At 42.6% G+C, this 9,726-nt stretch overlaps 1 protein-coding gene across 4 annotated transcripts in view; it reads right to left on the bottom strand.

Moving 5' to 3' along the window:
- Positions 1–1,304: 1,304 nt before the first annotated feature.
- Positions 1,305–9,726, bottom strand: part of LINGO2 (leucine rich repeat and Ig domain containing 2) — a 550,263-nt gene continuing 541,841 nt past the window's right edge. For all 4 annotated transcript variants that reach the window (XM_083482263.1, XM_083482260.1, XM_083482261.1 and 1 more), the window contains one exon: positions 1,305–4,512. In XM_083482263.1, the coding sequence (XP_083338389.1) occupies positions 2,656–4,476 (1,821 nt within the window). In that variant the 5' untranslated portion in view covers positions 4,477–4,512 and the 3' untranslated portion in view covers positions 1,305–2,655. The remainder of the gene's footprint in view (positions 4,513–9,726) is intronic.

The raw sequence follows: 9,726 nt of genomic DNA, 5'->3' as shown, positions 1-9,726 counted from the left end.
TGACAACACCACCATGCTGCATCATCATGAATATACTAGGATGGGATGTAAAAAGAATTTTGCAGATACAACTGTACAAAGTGTAATATAGGTATATATGCTGGTTTGATACTAAATGATGGGGTTGAACATACCATCTACTGATGTTGAGAAAATTTATATAAATGCCCCTACCTTGATTTGAATACAAAGCTGTAAATGAAATGACACAACCTATATTATTGCCTTCAAAATCCCATGGATTTAGAATGTGTGTGTGTGGTTGATCCCTTAAATACCTTAAAACTGCCTTGAAATCTCAATTGTAGGCAATATGACTTGTTAGGCTCCTTACATTCACTGAGAGATCAGATTTGGGGGGGAGGATATTGTTATTCTATAGATGTGTTTCATGGAATTGCTAAATCTTTTCTGTAACTTCCTGATCCTGTTGGACTCCAACTTACACAACTTGCAGACAGCATGGCCTGATGGAAGCTGTAGTCCAGCAACATCGAAAGGGCTAGATGTCCTCCACCTCTCTACTAGAAAGTTGGGATGGTCAACAAGAATTAGATTCTCCACCGCCTCAGTTGGTCATACCAGCATCATATCACATTGCAACAGCAGTCCAACTCCCATGGCCCCTTTTGCAAGATCTCGAGAGGAGAAACGACAACAGCACTATCAATTTTACCACACACGTAACTATTCCCAGTCTGCAGTCCTCTCTTGCCCCACAATGTATTCACTCTCATCATGGGTAAAGGCAAGACAACCGAAGTACAAAAATGGCAACAAGGAACAGTTAAAGCAATCATGAAATTATAAAGAAGAACCGAGTGATAGACATGCATGGATTTTTGCTTTTACCTTTAGGACAGCCAGTTCACACAGTAATATTTGCCCTGCTGTTTTACTTGTACACTTGACCTCAGTGATGCAATTGGGAGAAGAGAGTGCCGTGAAGCTGTGACAGGTGTGTCTGTTTCACAGCAGTCTTCAAGATGCGGGGAGTTCTTTTTCAAAGCATTATGGTCACAGAACTCCCTGCATAGTATAACTTTGCCTACCACCAGTTCCCAATTTATACTTTTCCACCAGGGCTTTTCTTCATAGATGGCAGCCATTTTCAGATCCGATGATTCTCGGGAGCACCTGTATCTCACTGGAGCCATCTTACTGCTTATATAATCGATTAAAATGTATGCTAAAAACACAACCACCTTTCCACATCATGTGCATTTTTCGTCTTGTGTTGTGTAACTGGCATACAAATTATTGTGAGGTATTAAAAAACACACAAGAAATGCTCTTAAAATACACTGGGTTTTCTTATATTTAATGTATGACATATCTTTTGCAAGCAATCTCTTTGCTCTTACACCATCCTGGAGTCTGAAATGGTGCCTCTAGGGTTTTGTTCTTCACACGATCAGGCTGCCAGGGGTCATTTCTGTGAGAATAATAATAATAAAAAAAAAACAGCAGCAAAGGACTGTATAGACCAGCCCAGTGTTTCTTATAAATACAAAATGGACAGTGGCTTGAAGTTTGGCAGTAATTTGGCCTTGTGGAAGCTATTGAGTGGGGAAGGGCTTTTGTTGAGCGGCATTCTCATCCATTAATAAAACTCTGATGGCACTTCACTGGAAATATGGCAGAATGCATTAACCTGGTTCTTTATCCCAGCACACTGACATCTTAACAATGGAAAAGAAATTAAAACAGAGGGATGAGTGGGGCAAAGAATGGTCATCCAGTTAATTTGCCAGTGTTGGTGCCAACCATGACTAGGAAGTTGGACCTTGGACTCTTACAGTAAATGGGTCCAATGTGATCTCACAGATACTTTAAAAAAATATTCCATTCTATATCAAAAGTAGGCACATGCCTTTCTTTCCATAAAGAGAAGAGCAAGGGGGGACACAGTAAATTCTGCCTGCCTCGACAGTTTCTCTCTGGTCTTTGATGTAACGTTAGGCACAAGCCACAGCATCTTTCATTGGTGACTACAGAGGTCTGATTTGGGAATTTGGCTGTAGTTATGGAACAAGTGACATCACACTTGGGTCAGTTACTGTGGAAGGAACAAAAACGTCTCATTTGTATTGCTTTAAAATGTACACAGTTAAATATGTATATTAAAAAAAATACAGTAATACATTAATCTTGTGGTGTCGAATCAACTAGAAGGTATGTATGATGCGAGGATTTAGCAAATGAGATCTATAGATACAAATTTCACTGCAGAGTTATGTTGTAGACAAACGTCTCTCTCTCTCTTTAAATATGTAAATCCTACACTGTAGGGTTTTTTCCCTTTATTTTTTTATTTTTGTAGTGGTAGAAAATGTTTTGAACACTTGTCCGTGAACATGAGCCGACAGTTTGTTACTGAGATCCTCAGAATGGCAAAAAATTTGCAATGCAAACAATTAGTACTGTATGCCAACTCTGCAAAAAAGCCCTAACACACACACACGCAGCCTCAAAACAAGAGGCTTTGCTGTACAACCTCAGATAGTCTTCCTGGTTTCCATGTACCGTTTGACACCGCGACGGCCGAGAGCCTCTAGCATGGCAATTCCTAGATACCAAGCTTGTTGGATTGGTCAGAATGCCACAGGAGAGGGGGGCAGGGGAAGAATTAATAATTCTAGCAGCACACAACCATCAAATCATTTTCATATTGAACCTGCGTGGTCCCGGGACCTCCCCTTCCACAACCGCGCCATTGTTCTTACGGGGGACGTACTCGAGGTCAATGTTGGTTTTATGCTTGCCTTTCCCTCGGCTCCACACAAAAAGTAGTAAGAAACAAAATAAAACCACCCCGAGGAATGTGAAGCAGCCCATGGCTGTCGACACCAGTATTGTCTTAAGGTCCAGGGAAAATGTATTCATATTGGTTCCATTGGAACTGGTGTCATTGGAATCTGTCATGTACATAGGAGTCCTGTTGGCATAAAGGAAACGATCCGAGGCAAACCCTTTGACGGTTAGGGTGGCTGACAGTGTGTCGTTCCCAGCAGCGTTGCTGGCCACACAAACATAGATCCCACTGTCTTGATCTTGGGCAAACCGGATCTCCAGGGTGCCATCTCCCAGCACCGTAGCTCTCCCATTCGATTTGGCAGTGACCAGTCTCCGTCGCGGCGTCAGCCAGGCGACGGTGGGCTGAGGGTCGCCATCTGCACTGCACTGTAGCTGCACCGTTTGGCCTTCCTCGATCACCAGGTATTGCAGCTTCTTGTCGCGTATCCTGGGCTTCTTGCAGGTGAAGTAGAAAGAAAGGGCGGTGCTGTGGAAGTCTTTGAAGGGCCTCTCTTTGACGCTGTCCGGGCCGGCGCACATTGGCTGCTGGCCCCCAAACTGCAGCGTGGGCTGCCTTTGTAAAATCCAAAGCAAGCGGCAGTCGCAAGCCAGTGGGTTGTTGCTTATGCAGAGGATTTCCAGGGCTTTGGTGGAGTGGAACACGTTCTCTTCGATGGTTTCCAACAGGTTTTGGGACACATTAAGAACCCGGAGGAACCGGAGTCCTTGGAATGCGTGGGGTTCGATGGTACGCAACTGGGCCCCAACTATGTGGAGCTCTTGAAGGCGCACCACATCGGCAAGCATGTCCGACTCAATTGTGCTGATGGGGTTGTAGGAGAGATTCAGGTGGGTCAAGTAAACTAGGTGCTTCAGGGCAGAATAAGGGACAGTGGACAGGTTAGTATTGGTGATGGAGAGGGAGGTGAGGTTCAAGCCATATAGGCTGTTGATAGGGATCATGTCCAGCATAGGCCAATAGTCTATTTCTAGATTTTTCAGGTGGAACAATCTCTTGAAGGCATATGCAGGCAGAAGGTTAATATTGAGATGTCTCAAGTGTAGGCTGATGAGGTTGTGAAGGTGAGAAAGGGCTTCTGTTGGTACAGCAGTTAGGTTGCATTTTTCCAGAGTTAGCTGCTCCAAACTGAGCAGTCCGCTGAAGGCCCTGTGAGAGATATAAACCAGATCGTTATCCCCAACCTCGAGGGACTTGAGGTTGTGCAGATCCTGGAACATGTAGTCCAGCAGAATGACAATCTTGTTCTCACTGATATCTAGCTTTGTTAAGTTTGACAGCCCGGTGAAGACCCCTAAAGGGACCAGCTTCAGACGGTTCCCTTTCAGCCGCAAGGAGCGCAAGTTAAACAGATTGTTAAAGGCTCCAGGCTCGACGTTGGCAACGATGTTGTCGCTGAGATCTATCTCCTCCAGCAGAGGGAAAGCTGTGAACTCCTCCGGGTTGACACTTTTCAGCCTGTTCTTGCTAAGATCCAGGATTTTCGTCTCAATGGGGATGCCCTCGGGGATGGCAATCAGGCGCCTCCGGTGACAGCTGACAGACTTGTTCTGTGCTGAGCACTCACAGCGGGCCGGGCAGCCTATGGTGGAGCCCATGAAAATTAGCAACACAGCCAGACCTAGAAATGGCTGCCAGCATGATATGGCTGTGTGAAGCATGACTCCACTGATGTTGTCTAATCCTCCGTCACAGGCCTGCCAAGACAGAGGGGAAGAGAGAAGAAAACAAGAGAGTCAGCTTAGTTTAAGGAGAGTCTCACGTTAAGGCAAATCCCATTCATTTTCAGTTAAAACAACTGCAACAAAGCTTATGAATCTGTTTTCCCAAGCACATACACCTAGTTTTCCTTTGTTCTCTTTTATTTATCCCCCCCCCAATTTTATATATTTATTTAGTTTAAGTAAGTAGTACAGAAAAACAAAGACAAAACAACAAATACAAAAAAGATTGAAAACAATCCAAAAACATTGAAAGCAAATATTACATATTTATCATATAATACTCTGCCGCTGCACCTGCAGCTTCCCTCCATCACAATTCAACTTCTTTGAATCTCTATTTCCACCTTTATCTTTGCATTCTCCAAATGTATCATTCTTTGTATTTCTTTTATCTCTTCTCTTTTCCAAAGCATACATATACTTTACATTTTTATTCTAGGCATAATGTTTAATATGGGTAAAAGATTGGATTATACTGGAGAAAACGAACATAATGTTTAATAAACATTATTTAGAACAAGTATAAATCATTTACTCCCTTGTTCTCTTTTAATGGCAATGGCACCCATTGAGAGGTGCCGAAACTGAATTCCGTCGAGTTCCTGCTAAAAAAAAGCCCTGGTTTTCCTGAAGTTCAGGGATGTACCTAAATATTGGTTCTTCCATTTTCTCCACAACTGATGTCTGAACTGAACATGTGGACCAGAAAAGACCTCCAAATCTTATTGGGACTTCCATCTCTCATCAGACTCATCCAGGATGGCCAATGATCAGGAATGATGGGAGTTGTAGTCAAGTCCCAAGCAGGGGATAGGTTTAACAGTAGTTTACACTCCTCCCTTTCCCCCTTTTTTTACTTTATTTGTGTAGGCTGTTGACAAGTCAGGATTGTTGTGAGATTTTTCACAATAAAATAATACAAAGCAAAACAATGCTACACATTCAAAAGTATGTCACATGTATTATTTTGTATTAATCCTTATAACAACCCTATAAGTTAGGTCAGTGTTATTTCCCCCTTGTCACCGACCAGCATTGGAAATCAAGAGAGAATGGCTTCCCTAAAGCACCTTACTGAGTTCACAGCCTGAAGAAAGAAGAATGGCAGACAAAATTAATGGACTACGCAGAATTGGATAAAATGACAGGAAGGATTCAAAACCTGCGGGACCAGAGATTTACAGAAGATTGGAAGAAATATATGAATTATTTGAAGAGCAGCTGTAATCAACAAATTACGCTAGTAGGACTACAAGAAGTTTTGTAGGGAGAAATATATGAAATATTGCAAAGAAGAGAAAGAAGAGAGATACTAGTTATGAGATTTAAAAGTAATAGTTAAAATAAGAAATGTAAATTGTGAATAAATTGGAAAATTTTCAGATGTGATTGATGGAAGTAAAAAAAAAACTGTATAAGATGTAAAAGTACGTTTAATTATTGTTGAAAATGATATGTTGAAAAACTAATAAAAGATTTATTTTTAAAAAGAGTTCACAGCAAAGGACAGATACGACCTGTATACTGGATTTCCTGATTCATTCACTGATTTTGCTCCTTTTTTTTTTTTAAGGCTGCCTGTCTGCTATGCAGCACTCAACAGAAGCTTGCAATGATTAAATATAAAGCAATGAATAACACATTCAACATGAAGGCATTACATTATAATTATGAGAAAGTATAACAAAAATGTGATGGGTCATTTATTTCCTTGCCATATCCTTCCTTTCTCTTCCCATGCAGCCTCCTGCATGGGCAGAATTCTCTGACTTCTGACTTAACTGGCCCCTTCCACATGCAGGCATTACTGCACATATACAGTGGTGCCCCGCAAGACGAATGCCTCGCAAGATGGAAAACTCGCTAGACGAAAGGGTTTTCCGTTTTTTGAGCTGCTTCGCAAGACGAATTTCCCTATGGGCTTGCTTCGCAAGACGAAAAATGAAAACGTCTTGCAAGTTTGTTTCCTTTTTCTTAACACCGTTAATACAGTTGCGACTTGACTTCGAGGAGCAACTCATAGAACGCGGTGTGGTAGCCTTTTTTGAGGTTTTTGGTGATTTTTGAAGCTTTTCCAAAACTTCTTTTAAACTTTTAAAACTTTTTTTGGGGGGGGTTGGATTTTGGGTTGGGGTGTTTGGAATTCAAGGACTTGGTGTTGGGGAGGGGTTTGCAAGAATCTGGAAGCTTGTGTGTGTTGTGTGTGTTTTCCTGCATTTTTATGATTTTCTGTGACCATTGGGCCACTCTGCTGTTTTTTAAAAAAAATTCTGGATTTGAATTTCTGTGTGGTGGGTGGCTGGGGGAACAGTTGAGGAGGGGTTTGCAAGAATCTGGAAGCTTGTGTGGTTTTTTCCTGCATTTTTATGATTTTCTGTGACCATTGGGCCACTCTGCTGTTTTTTTTAAAAAAATATGGATTTGAATTTCTGTGTGGTGGGCGGCTGGGAGAACAGTTGGGGAGGGGGTTCTTCAGCAAGAAGCAAAGAGTGGAAGAGGAACCTTCTTCGAGTTGTCCCCCAGAGTCTTAGAAAATGTACTGTACACTTTGTTGATTTTTAAATGTTTTTCTGTCATTTTTAGAAACTTAATTTATTGTTCCTTCACTTTTTGAAATGCTCTTTACAGTATGTGTGACTTTAAAGAGCACTTAATAAACTCTTGTTGTACCAAATTTGGCTTTGTTTGGACTTTTTTTGACCATAGGAACGCATTAATTGAATTTCAATGCATTCCTATGGGATTTCGTGCTTCGCAAGACGAAAAATTCACTAGACGAAAAAACTCGCAGAACGAATTAATTTCGTCTTGCGAGGCACCACTGTACCCTCCAAGTGTCCCTATTTTCCAAGGACAGTCCCAGAATTACATAAGCCACCCCAGCTTCTGATTTGATCCAGGAATGTCCCTATTTCCCCCTCCGAGCTTGGGGAGGAGGATGTGCTCCTGAGTGGCAGCTGTGAGGGCAAATCCCGTTGCCTGCGTATGGCTGCCACTGCCAACCACCTCCCTTGACTATTTGATGTACCTTTGGGGACAATTAATTTGGTATGTATTTATTATTGGTTGTTTATATGCAGGCCTATTGTTTCAATCTTTGTATTGTATTTGAATGCAATGGATTGAATTTTATATTCTTTCCAGCTGATGAAGAATTAGCATTGAAACAGTTCATTATTCCGGAAGAACTGTTCTCTCTGCTGCTGTGCTCGGAACACCCTTTTGTAACGTCTGGAGCACCTACCATCTTACTTTTGTGTTGCTGTTCTCAGCAGCGGAGGAAGCAGCTCAGGTGCCAGGGGCGGGGCGCACCGTGGAGCCTCCAGAGTCTGCCTGCTTCCTTCTACTCAGCCGTCCTACAGCCAGGGGGTGGGCAGTGGGCGGATCATTTGGGCAGCGCGGAGCCGGCACACGCCTAAGTCACCGCGTCTCTCCCTGGAGAGACGTGTGGCTCAGGTGCACTGCAGACCCCACAGTGAGTGCTGCCTGGCATTTTGTCACCCCCCTCAGTGGTGACACCCAGGGCGACCTGCACCCATGCACCCCCCTTCCTCTGCCCTTGGCTGTTCCTATAGCTCCACTGTGCTCCAGCTCATTCTCGACAACATTTTGGATATGATATTTACTATGGAAAGGCATTCAGCCTCAATTTCAATGGTTCTTTATAGTGACATACCATTCTAATCATTCTGCTTATGGAATAATAATAATAATAATAATAATAATAATAATAATAATAATAATAATAATTTATTATTTATACCCCGCCCATCTGGCTGAGTTTTCCCAGCCACTCTGGGTGGCTCCCAATCGAGTGTTAAAAACAACACAGCATTAAATATTGAAAACTTCCCTAAACAGGGCTGCCTTCAGATGTCTTTTAAAAATAGGATAGCTGCTTATTTCCTTGACATCTGATGGGAGGGCGGGCACCACTACCAAGAAGGCCCTCTGTCTGGTTCCCTGTAACCTCACTTCTCGCAATGAGGGAACCGCCAGAAGGCCCTCGGCGTGGGTCTTGGTGCTAGTTACTTGACTCTTATTAGTTTGTGACTCCCTGCACATATTACATGTCTTCTGTTTATGAATTTTGAAACAGTTTGATAGTGTTACATAAATTTTGTCAATATATTATTAGCCTACGTGTTGTTTGATGTTGTTCAGATTGTTCTGTTTTGCAATGCAGGGGAATTTTTATGTATTTTTTGGTTTATAACTTCCTCCCTTGGGCAGTCTGTAGTAGCTGGTGGAGAGCAGGTGAGGAAGAGGAGAAGTTGTTGCCACCAAGACGCAGCCTTGCATGATGTTCTGGCTCTGAGGGGCAGTCAGAGGGCAGGGCCACCCTAGGCAGTAAGAAAGGGATAGCAGAGCACAAGAAGTCTGGATTTATTTATTTTTTAAAATGCTTTGTGTGTCCACATCTAATTTTGCCCCTTTCTAAAATTTATTTGTTGGTGTGTGTTTTCCTTTTTGCAAATCTACCAAAGAATAAAATTAAATAAAATTGGGATTTAGGGATTTTCTCAAGATGATGGAGGGCCTGTGTCCTGCTGGTGTAGGGGTGATACCACTCATCCTTCTTCAGACAGGAAAAGCTCTGTGGGGCAGGGGATAAAAATGGGGGGTCAAGGAGGGTTATTTGGAGGGGAGTGAGAAATGTCCCTATATTCATCTGAGGAATTTTGGAGAGTATGCTGCATATGTGCATTATTATTATTATACACGGGTTATTAATATAAAAGATCACAAGGAAATCTAGCACGCGATTCAATCAATATTTGTCACTTAAAAATATCCAGTTGACTTTAGGGCCACCACAATGGGATCACGGCATTGGCAAATGCTTACAAATACATTTTATGCAGGTATCATGTTGTGTGGGTAGCAGGTAGCAAGGGTATCATGAGGTCATCAGCCAATTTTTGCAAGTACATGGGATAGAATAGTCTAGCATAAGGAGAGAAAGAGGGTTATAAATGGGGCTGAGAGAGAGAGAAAATGAAAGCTAAGTGAGTGAGTACTTCTGACCCAATGAGCTCCAGTTGTGTCAACTGAAGACAAAGCTTTTGAGGAACTGTCTCGACAACGCTGCCCATTTCATCGGGGAAACTTTGTCCTGGGCTGGCCAGGAAAGGCGTAGGACTCGCTTCTGCCTGAAACTTGGTGGACTGGCCATCCCCCTTTGCC

This window comes from Podarcis liolepis (genome assembly GCF_965112155.1).
Source record: "Podarcis liolepis genome assembly, chromosome: 17".
NCBI classification, from domain to species: domain Eukaryota; kingdom Metazoa; phylum Chordata; class Lepidosauria; order Squamata; family Lacertidae; genus Podarcis; species Podarcis liolepis.
The sequence above is the reverse complement of the archived record's forward strand: the minus strand, read 5'-3'. Positions and strand labels throughout refer to the sequence as shown.